The following is a 15,140-nucleotide window of genomic DNA, read 5'->3' as shown; positions in this document are numbered from 1 at the left end:
CTCTACAAAAAATAATTAGCTAGGCACTAATTATTTTATTTTTGGCCTGTGGTCCCAGCTACTCGGGAGGCTGAGGCAGGATGATCTCTTGAGCCTGGGAGATCGAGGCTGCGGTGAGGTAGGATCATACCATTATGATGATGTCGCCTGGGTGACAGTGCAAGATCCTGCCTTATATTTTTTTGAGACAGTTTCACTCTTGTTGCCCAGGCTGGAGTGCAGTGACGTGATCTCCGCTCAATGTAACTTCCACCTCCCAGGTTCAAGTGATTCTCCTGCTTCAGCCTCCTGAGTAGTTGGGATTACGAGCATCCACCACCACGCCCGGCTAATTTTTTGCATTTTTAGTAGAGATAAGGTTTCACCATTTTGGCCAGGCTGGTCCCGAACTCCTGACCTCAGGTGATTCACCCTCCTTGGCCTCCCAAAGTGCTGGAGTACAGGTGTGAGCCACGGCACCTGGCCAAGATCCCTTTTTTTTTTTTTTTTTTTAAAAAAAAAAAAAGAGTCTCACTCTGTTGCCCAGGGGTTAGAGTGTAATGGTGTGATCTTGGCTCATTGCAGCCTCCACCTCCCGGGTTCAAGCAATTCTCCTGCCTCAGCCTCCCAAGTAGCTGGGATTACAGGCAGGCGCCACCACACTTGGCTAATTTTTGTATTTTTAGTAGAGACAAGGTTTCATCATGTTGGCCAGGCTGGTCTCAAACTCCTGACCTCAGGTGATCTGCCTGCCTAGGCCTCCCAATATGCTGGGATTACAGGCATGAGCCACCACGCCCAGCAATCCTGTCATATTTTAATTTTTATTTTTTGTATTTTTGAGACGGAGTTTTGCTCTTGTTGCCCAGGGTGGAATACAGTTGCCCGATCTCAGCCCACTGCAACCTCAGCCTTTTGGTTTTAAGAGATTCTCCTGCCTCAGCCTCCCAAGTAGCTGGGATAACAAGCGCCCGCCACCACGCCTGGCTAATTTTTGTATTTTCAGTAGAGATGGGGTTTCACCATGGTGGCCAGGCTGGTCTCAAACTCCTGACATCGTGATCCACCCACCTAAGCCTTCCAAAGTGTTGCTATTACAGACGAGAGCCACCGCACTGGTCCCAAGATCCTGTCTTTAAAAAGCAACAACAGGCTGGGTGTGGTGGCTCACGCCTGTAATCCCAGCACTTTGGAAGGCCAAGGTGGGTGGATCACGAGGTCAGGAGATCGAGACCATCCTGGCTAACACGGTGAAACCCCGTCTCTGCTAAAAATACAAAAAATTAGCCGGGCATGGTGGCGGGCGACTGTAGTCCCAGCTACTCAGGAGGCTGAGACAGGAGAATGGCGTGAACCCGGGAGGCGGAGCTTGCAGTGAGCCGAGATCGTGCCACTGCACTCCAGCCTGTGCGATGAGCAATACTCCATCTCAAAAAAAAAAAAAAAAAAAAAAAAAAAACAACAAAAAAGGAATTCCCTGTGCATTGGCTGGGAATCGAACCCAGGTCTCCCACATGGCAGGCGAGAATTCTACCACTGAATCACCAATGCCTCAATGAATGTGGGTTTGTCACCGCAGCCCAGGTGGTCACAGGCCTGGCCCTGCCTGTCCAGTCTGGTCTGTTTCGCCGTGGGGAGGGGGCTGCAAGGCTGGGTCAAGGACACTTTCCAGGGCGGTCCTGCTCCTCGGAGGCCTTCACCTCCAATGCTGTCTTGGCCCCAGCTCTCACTGCTTGGTCCTTCCTGGCCCTCGGGGGTCCTTGTCCATCTACCCTGCGGCTGGACCTGCCTGTCCTCCCCCTCCCTCCCTTTCCTCCCCTCCCTCCCTTTCCTCCCCTCCCTCTCCTCCCCTCCCTCCCTCTCCTCCCCTCCCTCCCTCCCTCTCCTCCCCTCCCTTTCCTCCCTCCCCTCCCTTTCCTCCCTCCCCTCCCTTTCCTCCCTCCCCTCCCTTTCCTCCCTCCCCTCCCTTTCCTCCCTCCCCTCCTACCGGAATTGGAAGCTTCCCAGGCCGCCTACCCAGACCTACTGAGCCAGAAAGCAGGGGTGGGAGTAGGGGGTGGCCGGAGATGGAGGGGATAGGGCAGGTGCCCAGGATGTCCTCCATTCCGCCCCTCGTGTGCTGGCCCTGAGCTTGGGGGCAACAGCGACAGGACTGGAAAGTTGATAACTTTTTACCACCCTCACCCATCACCACGCGTCCCCTCCCTTTCCCCCAACTCAGAGCCCTCCCCAGGCACAGGAAGGACCTGAAGCTGCTCCTGCAGGGTCCCCAGAGCTTCCTGCCCAGGCTGGGACCCAGCTGTCTGTTTGCATCCTCCCCTGACCCCCTCCTGGCACAGGTTCCCTGGGGTGCCTGGTGTGTGATAAGTAGGGAGCCCCAGTTTTGTGAGTAAGCCTGGGCCGTTGGGACCCATCCTGTCTCCCAGGGCCTGGAACAAAGGCCCAGGTGACCTGGCCACTGCCCTGTCCCTAGCCCTGCCTGCTGGCCCCAGTGATTCTCAGGCAAGGATTGAAGGCTCTCCTATGCCCTGCCAGGGCTTTGGCTCTGACACACCTCTTCCCTTTCATCTTTTGCCAGACAAAGTCTCAGGGCATCAACAGTGCCGGTTTCACAGAGCAGCCTTGGGGAGGGGGAGGGGGAGGCCAGGCTCTGGCTGCCAGAAGCCTGTGGGTGATTGTGTCCCCACTGCCACCTGGAGGCACCCCTTAGCACAGGCCAACTGGGGAAGCTGGTTTGCTGTGGTCTCCCAAAGTGACCTTGGGCAAGTCCCTAGGGGCTCTTCCACTGAGGAAGGCTGGCATTCCAAGGAAGAGCTGTGACCTTCAGTTTTCCAAGTTCAACTGGGCACCAGGCAGAGCCTCTGGTCGTGTACCGTGACCCCTTCCATTTGTGTCCTTCACAGCAGCAGTAGTAGCTACAAGCTGTACAGAGATCATGTACAGCTTGGGCAGGTGGGCAGGTGGGGCTGGCTGGCTGGCCGGCCTGACTCCCTCTCTGTCCTGTCCCCAGGGTCTATGAATACCAGAGGATCCGGATGCCCACACTCATCAACCACATGCCTGTCAAGATCCGGAGGGCCCACATGGGCATGGGGGTCAGGAGCGGCTTCAGCCCCCAACGGGTCTCCAGGAACAGCCCCCTGCCCTCTGGGCAGAAAAAGTGTGAGTGGGGGCCACAGTCACACCTGCAGTGCTAGGGAGCAGTTGGGTGGCTGCACCAGCTGTCACGGCAGGCCCCGGAGCCCAGCCTGGCCACCAACCCTGCCCCTCTCCCCGCAGTCCCCACCGAGGACCTGCATGACATCCAGGGGGCGCTGTGGCAGATCAAAGCCCAGGTGGACAGTCTGCTGCAGAGCCTGGAGCACATGGACCGGCAGCAGGTCCCACCCGCAGGTCTGATCCCCATGCTCTGTGGGAGCCCAGCTTTCCCCACTCCTGAAGATGCCCGGTGCCTGGGGCCCTGCCTGTGCCTTTCCCTGTCTTCAGGTCTCCCTCCCCGGAGTACACTCCCCACTCCCCATCCCTGGGCTGTACTTGACTCTCAAGGACTCTTGTGGCTTCTGAGTCACCCCCACCCACTCAGCAACCGCCTGGAGACAGAGCCACACGTCCCAGCCCATCTGTTTCTTGCCCTCTTGAGTCTTAGAGGCCCTAGGTCATTGCTGGGCATTAAGTGGCCTCTCTGGGGTCAGCTGGGGCCTCCAAACCCAGCCATTGACTGATGACCTTCTCTGCACAGCCACAAAGGACAGTGGAAAAAACAGGGGTCCTGGTAGCAAGGGCTCCTCCTGCAGCTCTGAGCCCCCGCAGAAGCCCCGGAGCGAGGAGGCTGGTCCAGAGGCAGATGGCTACGAGGGCGGCACAGACACGGAGTGGACAGTGAGTGACCCGGCCCCGCTGCCCCATCTCCACCGTACTTGTGTTGGGTTCCTTGTGGCCTCCCTGTGAGCAAGGGGGAGGGCCTCTCTGGTAAGTACAGGAGCCCGAGGTAGTGCGGAGGGGGAGGTGTGTCCCCTCTGTCACAGAGTCATGCCCAGTAGGCTGGGCCCCTGTCCTGTTTTCTGCCTCCCAACCCTGGGCTTGGAGGGCTCAGCTGTGCCAGGGTCAGTTCTAGGCTGAAATACCTTCTCCCAGAAGGCAGTGGGGGGACACGGCTGGAGCACCGTAAAGGGAATGTCACAGGTGTGCCCCATGGCCCCAGACCCCTGTCTGAGACCCAGCTGGAAAGCTTGTCTTGGGTTTCAGCCGGGTTTCAGCCAGGTGCAGGGGCTCACGCCTGTAATCCCAGCACTTTGGGAGGCCAAGGCAGGTGGATCACCTGAGGTTGGGAGTTTGAGACCAGCCTGACCAACATGGAGAAACCCTGTCTCTACTTAAAATACAAAAAATTGGCTGGGCGTGGTGGCTCACACCATTAATCCCACCACTTTGGGAGGCTGAGGCACGTGGATTGCGAGGTCAGGAGTTTGAGACCAGCCTGGCCAAGATGGTGAAACTCCGTCTCTACTAAAAATACAAAAATTAGCTGGGCACGGTGGTGAGCGCCTGTAATCCCAGCCACTTGGGAGGCTAAGGCAGGAGAATCACTTGAACCCATGAGGCAGAGGTTGCAGTGAGCCGAGATCGTGCCACTGCGCTCTAGCCTGGGTGACAGAGACTGCATCTCAAAAAATAATATATTAGCCTGGTGTGGTGGCGCGTGCCTGTAATCCCAGCTACTCTGGAGGCTGAGAGAATTGCTTGAACCCGGGAGGCGGAGGTTGCTGAGCTGAGATCGCACCATTGCACTCCAGCCTGGGCAACAAGAGCAAAACTCCATCTCAGAAAAAAAAAAAAAAAAAAAAAAAAAACCACCTTCCTGCGCTCTTCCTGCTGCTGCAGGGTTTCTGGCTGCCGCATGGACCATGCCCCCTGGGGAAGCTGTGGCACACTAACCTTCCTGGAACTGGTAACAGCCTTGTGTGTGGCATTAGAGTACCTGAATATTCCCTGCCCATCCAAAACCACCACCTTTTGCTGGTCTGAGGCAGGCCATGCCCGGCCCACAATGGGGCTGGAGCCCTCCCCCATCTACCCACCCAGCTCTGTGTTCGGTCTGCTGGGCTCAGGAGGGCTTTCACTGCTGCCCAGATCCTGAGTCACACCTGTAATATCTGGGAAAAGAATGGCTACATGTAGACGACTGCTTTCTTTAGCCTGGTGGTTCTGAGTTTCTAGGTCTTAGGTAGAATATAGAGAAGCCCTGAGCTGCTAAAGCTCTGGGGAGGAAATGGAAATCGGGGTGTGGGGGAGACTAGATGTTGAGTAGGTGGCCCCCCTTTCCTAGCCTCCCATGCCTCCGGCCCCTCTGCCACTATCCTGCTTTTGTTTTCCCTACAGGTGAAGAACCACGCTGAAGACCAGGCCAGCCAGGAGGCAGCAGGAACCCCTCCAGCCTCATCAGCTCCTGGCATTCTCGGATAGACAGCTCCTTGCCTTGCGTAGGTTTTGAAAGCCACCTTAGCAACCTGAGATGCCTGATCTGGAGCTGGGGCAATGGAAGTGGACACAGGGCTTGCCAGACAAGCAGAGGGCCAACCTGTAGTGGTGGGTTTAGCTTCTTTAGAGGTTGCATTTCGAGATGATGGTCCTGGGACTGACACGGTTAGGAGGTGGCCTGGGACTGCACCAGGTCGCCATCCTCATGAAGCTGAGGCTCTCTTGCAAGGGGCAGATGACAGCCCATCCCCACCCCACCCCCACCCCCACCCCCACCCCCACCCCCACCCCACCCCTCAGAGGGCACCCTCAGCCTTGTCTGAATGCAGACACAGCTGATCTTCACTCCCCTCCCGATGTACCGCCAGTCAACAGATAGCCAACAGCTCTCCCTGAGTTTCCAATCTCCCTGAAACTGCTGGAATGTTCTCAGTGTGTACCCCACACAGCCCTCTTTGGGCTCCATCTACTCTAGGAAGTCACACTTCAGAATTACATTATGTCCTCTCCCCACTGGTGTGATACTATTTCAGACCTGCTCTAGAAAGACACGTTATGTCAGAAGGGAAAAAATAAAATTTGTATTTTTCCTGGTCAGGGGTTCTGGGTGTGGCCCCAGAAACTCATTCTGGTCCTTGGGCTGACCCAGGCCGGCCCTTCCTAGAGAAGCTGAGTGCAGAGAGGGGACCAGGCCGCCTTCCAAATGGCAGTCACCTAGCTTCCTACCATGCAGTCTTGAGCCCAAACCAGCAGAGCTGGTAGCGACACAGGAAAGACCCCACCTCGTGGTGAGTCAGTCAGGTTGTACCTGGCCTTCCTAGCAGTGCACCTGCCCTCTGCGGTGCTGCTCAGGGTCTTCCTTGTAGGACCAGGGTGCCACTTCTCATCAGCCGTGGAGGCTCGGGTTGTGCCATTCTGCACATGGCCAAGGACAGATGGCTTCTACCCAGAGCAAAACCCTTTTCAGCTACCCAGCACCAAGCCAGGTTGGGGCACGAGGTGCACTCAGCGCACTTCTGGGGCCGTACTTTTTTTCCTGAGACGGAGTCTTGCTCTTGTTGCCCAGGCTGGAGTGCAATGGTGCGATCTCCACTCACCGCAACCTCCACCTCCCGGGTTCAAGCGATTCTCCTGCCTCAGCCTCCCGAGTAGCTAAGATTACAGGCATATGCCACCATTATTAGTGCTGGCTAATTTTGTATTTTTAGTAGAGACGGGGTTTCTCCATGTTGGTCAGGCTGATCTCGAACTTCCGACCTCAGGTGATCTCCCTGCCTTGGCCTCCCAAAGTGCTGGGATTACAGGTGTGAGCCGCCGCGCCCGGCCAACTCTCCCTACTCTCGTCGTATCTCAGCAGTTCCCCTAACTCTGGTTCGTGTGGGTGCAGCTGCTCTCCAAATCACAGCGCTCCCATCAGGCTCTGGAGCTCTTTTCAGCCCGTCTCTCCTGTTCACGTGGGCCTAAGGAACAGAACCCGTTTAAGGCAATGCCGCCGCGACCCTTGACACCTGGGATGCAAGAACAAAAGAGCCTTGCTCTCTTAAATCCCGGACCAAGAAGAACCACACCATAAGACGTTTTTCAAATATAAAAGGGTCTTTCTTTTGGCTCAGACACAGAAGGCACAGTCGTCTTGTCCATCCTCTGAAAAGTCGCCCAGTTATATCGGAGGGGGTCACTGGCTGGCCTGAATGACAGCAGCTCTAGGTACCAGCTTCCAGGTAAGTCCAGCTAAAGTTTCCAACTTGGGAGTCAGGATGCGCTCACAGGTTTCCTCAACTGGGTCGAAGCTAAGAGCCGGCTCAAGTAAAGTTCCTTTAACGAGGTTTGTAAAAACCCTTTCCAACACCACAGCTGTCCGGCGCCTTGGCTCTGCTAGGGCCTACCCAGGTGCTCTCCAGGGCTCCGGCTGCTTATCTCGACGCAGGCTGGAGGCCGACGGCGCGGGTCTTTTCGGGGACGGCGGCAGCACGGTCCTCGGCTTGCGTCCGTCGTTGCTCAGGCTTCTAGTTCAGGGCTGGGCGGCGGCGCCCCTGCGGCGCGCCGCCCGCACCAGGCTCTGCTGCAGCACGGGGTAGAGGCGCTGGCAGCCCTCGAGGCCCAGGCGTACGGCCTCCGCCCAGCTCTCGATCAGGCCGCCCTCGCCGCTGCCCAGCAGCCCGGCCACCTGATTCAGCACAGGCATGAGCGCCACGGTGAGGCCGGCGGCGGCGCGCTCTTCCTCTAGCCGCGTGGGGTCCAGCAGCCAAGTGGGCGCGGGCCCCGGCGCGAGGCTCAGGCCACAGCCCACCACCAGATCGTACATCTCAACGCCCGCGTCGGCCAGGGCGAGCGCGGCGGCGGTGAGCGCGGCGGCCAGGGCCGAGCCGCCGTCCTCCAGCAGCAACGCCGACACCTCGAGTTGCGCGCGCGGGTAGCGGCCCAGGCGCACGGCCGGCTCCAGTGCCTCCTGCAGCGCCAGCGCCAGCTCACGCTCCTCGCCGCCGCCCGGGGGAGCGCGGCGCCGGCGGCCCGCGAAGGGCGCGCGGCGGAAGTCGCACAGCAGGCGACCGCGCAGCGCGGCCGGGGCTTCGCCGCCAGATCCGGCCGGGCCGCCGCCGCGCTCGCCTCCCTCGGCCTGTCGCGGGCCCGACACTGCACACAGCACCTTTGTGCCTCCCGCCTCCAGGTAGGCCGAGCCTTTGGCCTGGCTCAGCAGCCCGGCGCGCGCATACACGGGCCGCAGTCGCGTTGGGTCGCGGGCGGCGGGCGCCTCCTCCTCGTCGGCCGCGTACAGCTGCGGCGGCTGCGACTCTTCAGGGCCGCGGATGCGGCGGTGGTCCCCGGGCATGGCGGCTCCTGGCGTGAGAGCCGCTTCCGCCCAACGCACTGCCGCACCCACTGGTTCTTCCGTTGCTTAAAGACGCGCGCCTGCGTGAGGGTTGTCGGGAGAGTGACGGGCGGCGCTACAGCGCCTGCTGGAGGCTCGGAGGGAGAACGGCCGGCGTCCCTGGCGCCCTGGTCCCACTTGTGCAGGGCTGCCTGATCCATCCCTCCTGCTGGAAGGGAGCGGGAGAGCAGCTCCAAGGCTTCTCTGCTTCCACTAACCCCACCCATCTACTGAATTATGAACGCCTTGCTCCATGTCACCCTATTTGGCCTCAACCTCCACAAACGTTTGAGGCAACCCCAGGGGCTTTTCCCAAAATTTAGGGTTCTGGGGCTGGACTAGGTGAACACTACAGCAGCCAGTATAAGCCACAGCATTTATTCTACAGACAGCAGGGGCCAAGGGCTGTCAAAACAGCGAGCTCCACCTGGGAAGAGGGATAGAGATCATATAGCATTAAGTATTGCACGTGGTCCTTTTATTCTCTGCAGCAAAAAACGATTCGTCCTTGCTGACGCGGAAAGCTCAGGCTGGAAAGCTGTTATCTACAGATGCGAGTGTGGTGATCAACAGCAATGCGGGGGTAGTGGTTCTCGACAGATGGCACTGACGTGGAGGGCTCAGGGCAGAAGTATAAGGGGCGCTGAGTCACAGGACTGCTCGTGAGGGTATTCCAGGTACAGCCGGGGTAGGAGGGGCTCTCAAAAGGTCCCAGGATTCAAATGTTCTTGTAGCAGATCAAGAGCTCCCGGCTGGACGGATGGAGCCAGTAGAAGCCACCTCCTCCCCCGCTCAGTTCTTTACATCCCCGAGGCGCAGCTGGGCGAAGGAAGTGGCCAGCTGCAGCGCCTCCTGCAGGCAGCCAATGTTTTTGCCTGTGGCCTGTGCAGACACATCCTTGCCCCCACCTTTACCGTCCATCAGGCCTGACACCTGCTGTACCCACTCGCTGGCTTTTAAGCCCCGATTGGCTGCATTCTAGAAGAAAGAAAGGGAAGGGGGAAGTCAGGACAGAAAATGGGATTGAGGGAGGAGCCATCACCCACTCCTTTGCCCTGGGTGATACTGCTGGAGGCAGAGACAGACTTTACGGCTAGTGCAGGGGGCAGTCATGGCCCCTGCCAGGACAGGACAGAGTGGCAAAGCCAAGTATCAACCAGACAGATGCAACCAGTGAGGAGGCCTGGGTAAGAGGTACTGGCAAAGGTGACCAACAGGCAGGCAGGAGACAGGCTCTTTTAAATGCAGGTTGTACACACACAGGCCTCAGCAAACAAGCTTAAGACCCAACACTTCCCACTGGTGCAAGGTGGTTCTGACCTGAGGGACTTGACACAGGCAAGTGATCTTGCCAGCCTCGTTGTCCACTGTGAAGAGCATGGCAGACGTCTGAGGGGAGTGTGTCTTGAAGAGCTTCAAGGCTTCATTCAGGGCCTGTGGGGAGGACCTGGCTCAGACCATGGTGCTGGAGCAGGGACCCTCACTAGTGTGAGCAGTTGCAGCCCTCAGAAGGACCGCCACCCACCCCCACCCCTTCCCAGAGCAGATGTAGTCCTCAGGGCCTGGGTGGAGGACCCCAGTGTAGGGCCCTGCCCACACCCTGGCCCAGGTGTGCCTCCCACATGCAGGGAGCTGCTGCTCCTCCCAACCTTAATCCCAGACAGTGGGCCCTTAGGCAACCACTTGGCTCAGAGCCACAGAGGTCACATATCAGCCACCAAAGGGCTGATGTGCCCCAGGGGAGGGGGCCCCGGCCCCTGGGTTGCCTTGGCTGAGGCACCGCTCTCCATCTCCAGGATGACGAGGGGCTGGTTGGGGTTGCTGTCGATAAGCTGCTTTGTCTTCTCTAACACCTGCAAGAAAAAAGTCCAGAAGAGCAGCTCAGACCAAAAGCACAAGCCGCAAACCCCTGGCTGTATCCTGCCGGCCTTTGCCTAGGAAACACTCTGGCCACCGGTGCTGCCCGGACTCACTCGTTTCTGGACATCGGCTTTGCTGGCTCGGTCTAGGTCATCCATGACCTTCTTTAGGGATTTGAGAGTCTCCCGCAATTCGTCCTTCTGCCACTGGGGGATGACTGCAGTGGCCAGGGCCTGGAACGAGAACCAGAAGACCATCTGAATCTGGGCCACAACTTGCTGGGATGTCAGGGTCAAGCCCACCCCACCTGAACCCAAGTCCTCCCTGACTAGTGTCCTGGAAAGGAAAGCAAAAACACAAAGCTGTCTTCTGGCTTTGAGACCAGTCCCTTCTGGAGCAGCTGCGGCAGGTAAAACAAGGAGGGCTAGAGAGAAAGGAACAGTAGAAAGCTGGGCTCCAAGTCAGGCCTAGTCCTTACCAGGCTGGGAACAGCCTGTGATGAGCTTCCTGGCAGCTTAAAATGCAAATAAATGCCAGGCAGGCTTGGAAGCAGGGGGCAGCCTTTTCCCCTTCTCCAAATCCCTCCACCCCAGTGCCCACACATGCTTGGGAAGAGCTCTCCTGCTAGCAGCAATGGGGGCAGCAGGGAACCTCCAGGGTCCAAGGCCAGGATCGATGGGGTCCCTGCTACAAGGCTACAGGACAACAGAAGTCAGCCCAAAGGCCCATTCCACCAAGAACCAGGGACTGACTGACTATAGATTTACTGAAGCCAGGGCATGTCTCATGCGTCAGGCCCTGAGGAGGGAGGGAAGCCACCCCTACCTCTCCAAGGTCAGCGATCTCCCTCTGCACATCCTTGTTTGGAGCAGTCTGGGCCTTCACTTTGGCTTCCATGACAGAGAGAGATTTCTTCAAGCTCTCTGCTTTCCTGAGGGCCTGGGAGGGGACACCCGGTCAACCCCAGGTAGGAGGCCTGAGTCAGCCTCACTATCCTGGGTCTGAGCGGCTGCCCCAGTGGTAGGCCCTGCAGCAACACACCCCAAAAGTGTCTGTGGGGAGCAGGTACTGGCAGCATCAGGCCCCAGCAAGGAGCACAGTGCTCACAGGCCCACTGGCAACGGCTGTACCCAACTCTGACTTGGGGATGATCAAGCTCGAGAATCAGGAACCCCATCACCCAGGAAGTGGCTAACCCTGGGGCTTTAGCACAAGTCAGACACACCAGTTCCCATGACAGAGCACCCATCCTCTACTGCACGGCCTCAAACTAAGCACGCCCCTAGGGGTACATGGATCAGTGCCGGGGGCCCTGAAGCCACAGCGAATCTATGTCTTACACCCTCTTCCACATGGAGATAAGAGGGGGTAGATAGCCAGATTTACATATATTTTAAGACTAAACACAGGAAAGCTAGGAAATCTTCTGTGGTGGCAGGTTTCTTCTGCCAAGCAGGGGTAGGACACTGGGGCAGGGGGAATGGCCCAGTCTCCACTTTCACTCTGACTGCAGCAGCCATGCAGAGCACTGTTTGCTCTATGGATTCGCAGACTGGGCTCCTCTTGCCCTCTTCAGATAAGCCACAAACCAGCCTGACCTGCTCACCTTCTGGGCTTCGGCACCCGTGACAGCCACAATCCTCCGGATACCCTTGGCGATGGCTTCTTCCGTCACAATCACAAAAGCTCCTGCGTGACTTGAGTTCCGCAGGTGCCTGAATAGCAGAAAACAAAGGTCGTGGTGAAAGAGGTCCTTGGCAGCCCTTGGCTGGGGGTCCCACTAGCGGACAAGAGAAGCAGGAATGGGTTGAAAGTCAGGGAAAGCCTGGGCTTGGGAGTGTTCTGACACCGAGCAAGACACCAGCTGACCAAGCCTGAGTGTTCTCAGCTCTCAGATGGGGATGATGCTCCCCACGTAGCTGCTATGAAAATCAAATGAGGCAAACAGCAAAGTCCTTTGTGGTCCCTAATATCCAATACAGTCTTACCATTAGGCTCTACGTGACAGTTTTGGTCCTGTGGTGGAACTTACGCTCTATTTTTGTATTCCTGTTCATTAGGGGACAATTTGAGGACTGCTGTTAAAATCTTACCACAACCCCTTGAACAAATAGGCTTTATTTCAGTTGTTCAGAGAACCTCAAATGCTTATTAATTCATCCTCATTCTTTGACAGTGGTATAAAGATTTTTTTTTTTTTTTTTTTGAGACAGAGTCCTGTTCTGTTGCCCAGGCTGCAGTGCAATGGTGCAGTCGTGGCTCACCACAACCTCTACCTCCCGGGTTCAAGTGATTCTCCTGCCTCAGCCTCCCAAGTAGCTGGGAAACAAGCACCTGCCACCACTCCTAGTTAATTTTTGTATTTTTAGTAGAGACAGGTTTTCACCATGTTGCACAGGCTGGTCTTGAACTCCTGACCTCAAGTGATCCACCTGCCTCAGCCTCCCTAAGTGCTGGGCATGAGGCACCGCACCCAGCCCTTGTATAAAGTTTTTGAAAGCTGTTTCCTGCCCAATTCAGCTGGGCAGAAAAGCCTGTAACTCAATCCCCCAGACCCCTACCCTACTCTGCACATCCCACTTGCTCCCTGCCTGCCAGAGGCCTGCAGGGGACCTTGGACTGTCTCATCCATGACATTAAGAATGTTCTTTTTGGCCGGGCGCGGTGGCTCAAGCCTGTAATCCCAGCACTTTGGGAGGCCGAGACGGGCGGATCACGAGGTCGGGAGATCGAGACCATCCTGGCTAACATGGTGAAACCCGGTCTCTACTAAAAAATACAAAAAACTAGCCGGGCGAGGTGGCGGGCGCCTGTAGTCCCAGCTACTCGGGAGGCTGAGGCAGGAAAATGGCGTCAACTCGGGAGGCGGAGCTTGCAGTGAGCTGAGATCCGGCCACTGCACTCCAGCCTGGGCGGCAGAGCGAGACTCCGTCTCAAAAAAAAAAAAAAAAAAAAAAAAAGAATGTTCTTTTTGGCCCGGTGGCTCACACCTGTAATCTCAGCACTGTGGGAGGCTGAGGTGAGTGGGTAACCTGAGATCAGGAGTTCATGACCAGTCTGAACTCGTGGAGAAACCCTGTCTCTACTAAAAATACAAAATTAGGCCAGGCACAGTGGCTCACACGTGTAATCCCAGCACGTTTGGAGGCCGAGGTGTGTGGATCATGAGGTCAGGAGATCGAGACCATCCTGGCTAACATAGTGAAACCCTATCTCTACTAAAAATACAAAAAATCAGCTGAGCGAGGTGGCGGGCGCCTGTAGTCCCAGCTACTCAGGAGACTAAAGCAGGAGAATGCCGTGAACCGGGGAGGCAGAGTTTGCAGTGAATCGTGATCAAGCCATGTGCACTCCAGCCTGGCAACAGAACGAGGCTCCGTCCTAAACAAAATTTGCTGGGCGTACTGGCAGGTGCCTGTAATCCCAGCTACTCGGGAGGCTGAGGCAGAAGACTCACCTGAACCCTGCAGGCGGAGGTTGCAGTGAGCCAAGATGGAGCCATTGCACTCCTGCCTGGGCAACACGAGCGAAACTCTCTCAATAAAAAAGAATGTTCTCTTTCTGGCTGGGCATCGGGGCGCATGCCTGTAGTCCCAGCTACTTGGGAGGCTGAGGCATGAAAATCGTTTGGCAGTGAGCTGAGACTGTGCCACTGCACTCTACCCTGTGGGACACAGCAAGACTCCATCTCAAAAAAAAAAAGAAAATTCTTTTGATAAGGCTTCATTTGGGGCCGGGCGCAGCGGTTCAAGCCTGTAATCCCAGCACTTTGGGAGGCCGAGACCATCCTGGCAAACACACAGTGAAACCCCGTCTCTACTAAAAAAAATACAAAAAACTAGCCGGGCAAGGTGGTGGGTGCCTGTAGTCCCAACTACTCGGGAGGCTGAGGCAGGAGAATGGCGTAAACCCGGGAGGCGGAGCTTGCAGTGAGCTGAGATCCGGCCACTGCACTCCAGCCTGGGTGACAGAGCAAGACTCCGTCTCAACCAAAAAAAAAAAAAAGGCTTCATTTGGAAGCAGGAACTTTCCAGGCCACCATGACCTTCCCAGAAAGGCCCAGAGAGCTACAGAGGAATCCAAATTGGCAGAAGTGGCTATCCCATGCCGAACTGAGCTGGGTCAAGCATGTAGCCTGCTCAGGGGCTCTGAGACAATAGAGCTACATTCCCTAGATGCCGCCCAAGCTGTCAAAGGAAATTAGGTGAGATACCAGGAACGGAAAGGGCTAGGACCACATCAGGAGCTCAGCGAGCACTCCAGGCCTTGCTGAATCCCAAATTCACACTAGCCTTCTTGTTAGTTTCAGCCCAGCAAATAGCAGCAAGCAACTGCATGGTAAGTGTGAATACAATGTTTTCCACCTTATCCTCCTGGGAATGATTCGTCAGCAGATGTTAACATCAGATACGGGAGGTCTAATGAGCACAATAGAAGGCTGAGATTCTTGGGAACACTATTTAGCAACTGCATTTCTGAGGACTTCACTGCAACCTTAGAAAGACGAGAGTTGTTCTAGCCTAAGACCTACATCCTCAGAAGGTGATGGCAGATGACCCCTCTACTCTGCCCCTCCATGGTACTCACGTTCCCCCACAAAACTCAACAGAAGTCAGGGAGCCGGCAGGCCCAGAGGGGTCATCCAGCAGCTCAGACACCGGGACTCCAATGGAGACGACTCGCACAGGGTCAGGATAAGTCTCATCAAACACAGCCCGTAGGCCCTGGATGGCTTTTGCTGCCGCCAGGGGGCAATCCTGAGTGTAGACGGGCTGCCAGACAAACACAGAAAAGAGCTGGAAGAGATCCCTGGAATTGCGGTATGACAAGGCAGGAGAGCATGGTCCTGCACGCAGGACTCGCGTTCCGACCTGGCTCTGCCTGGCACGTGCCATGAGCGTCCTGAATCACACACCACATGCAAAGTCAAGGGCATCAGTTTGGGAATTTCCAA

The 15,140-nt window shown here is 56.7% G+C and overlaps 3 protein-coding genes and 1 non-coding gene across 42 annotated transcripts in view; 1 reads left to right on the top strand and 3 right to left on the bottom strand.

The window, feature by feature from the left end:
* LOC114674302 (uncharacterized) overlaps positions 1–6,054 on the top strand; it is a 29,428-nt gene extending 23,374 nt beyond the window's left edge. For all 7 annotated transcript variants that reach the window (XM_077984668.1, XM_077984667.1, XM_028840715.2 and 4 more), the window contains 4 exons: positions 2,990–3,141; positions 3,259–3,372; positions 3,719–3,858; positions 5,359–6,054. In XM_077984668.1, the coding sequence (XP_077840794.1) occupies positions 2,990–3,141; positions 3,259–3,372; positions 3,719–3,858; positions 5,359–5,442 (490 nt within the window). In that variant the 3' untranslated portion in view covers positions 5,443–6,054. The remainder of the gene's footprint in view (positions 1–2,989; positions 3,142–3,258; positions 3,373–3,718; positions 3,859–5,358) is intronic.
* TRNAG-GCC (transfer RNA glycine (anticodon GCC)) lies at positions 1,460–1,530 on the bottom strand. Its single transcript has one exon. It is a non-coding gene; the product is annotated as a tRNA-Gly (tRNA).
* On the bottom strand, positions 6,016–9,087 carry EXOSC6 (exosome component 6). The gene has a single exon (XM_015126515.3). The coding sequence runs from the start codon at positions 8,285–8,287 to the stop codon at positions 7,469–7,471; it is 819 nt and encodes a 272-aa protein (XP_014982001.1). The 5' UTR covers positions 8,288–9,087; the 3' UTR covers positions 6,016–7,468.
* The window catches only part of AARS1 (alanyl-tRNA synthetase 1), a 36,570-nt gene continuing 30,118 nt past the window's right edge, over positions 8,689–15,140 (bottom strand). For 9 of the 33 annotated variants that reach the window (XM_077984614.1, XM_077984623.1, XM_077984611.1 and 6 more), the window contains 7 exons: positions 14,774–14,958; positions 11,793–11,901; positions 11,012–11,125; positions 10,300–10,419; positions 10,093–10,179; positions 9,647–9,760; positions 8,689–9,304 (listed from right to left, as the gene is read on the bottom strand). In XM_077984614.1, the coding sequence (XP_077840740.1) occupies positions 9,119–9,304; positions 9,647–9,760; positions 10,093–10,179; positions 10,300–10,419; positions 11,012–11,125; positions 11,793–11,901; positions 14,774–14,958 (915 nt within the window). In that variant the 3' untranslated portion in view covers positions 8,689–9,118. Of the gene's footprint in view, positions 9,445–9,626; positions 9,774–10,044; positions 10,180–10,299; positions 10,420–11,011; positions 11,182–11,715; positions 11,902–14,773; positions 14,959–15,140 lie in introns of all 33 variants that reach the window. The other 24 variants (XR_013411167.1, XR_013411163.1, XR_013411162.1 and 21 more) reach the window with 11 other exon arrangements.

Source organism: Macaca mulatta, chromosome 20 (genome assembly GCF_049350105.2).
Source record: "Macaca mulatta isolate MMU2019108-1 chromosome 20, T2T-MMU8v2.0, whole genome shotgun sequence".
Lineage (NCBI taxonomy): Eukaryota > Metazoa > Chordata > Mammalia > Primates > Cercopithecidae > Macaca > Macaca mulatta.
The sequence above is the reverse complement of the archived record's forward strand: the minus strand, read 5'-3'. Positions and strand labels throughout refer to the sequence as shown.

What these genes read in the sequence shown, in the direction of transcription:
- EXOSC6 (XM_015126515.3), bottom strand. Translation starts at nt 8,287, where the DNA reads ATGCCCGGGGACCACCGCCGCATCCGCGGCCCTGAAGAGTCGCAGCCG.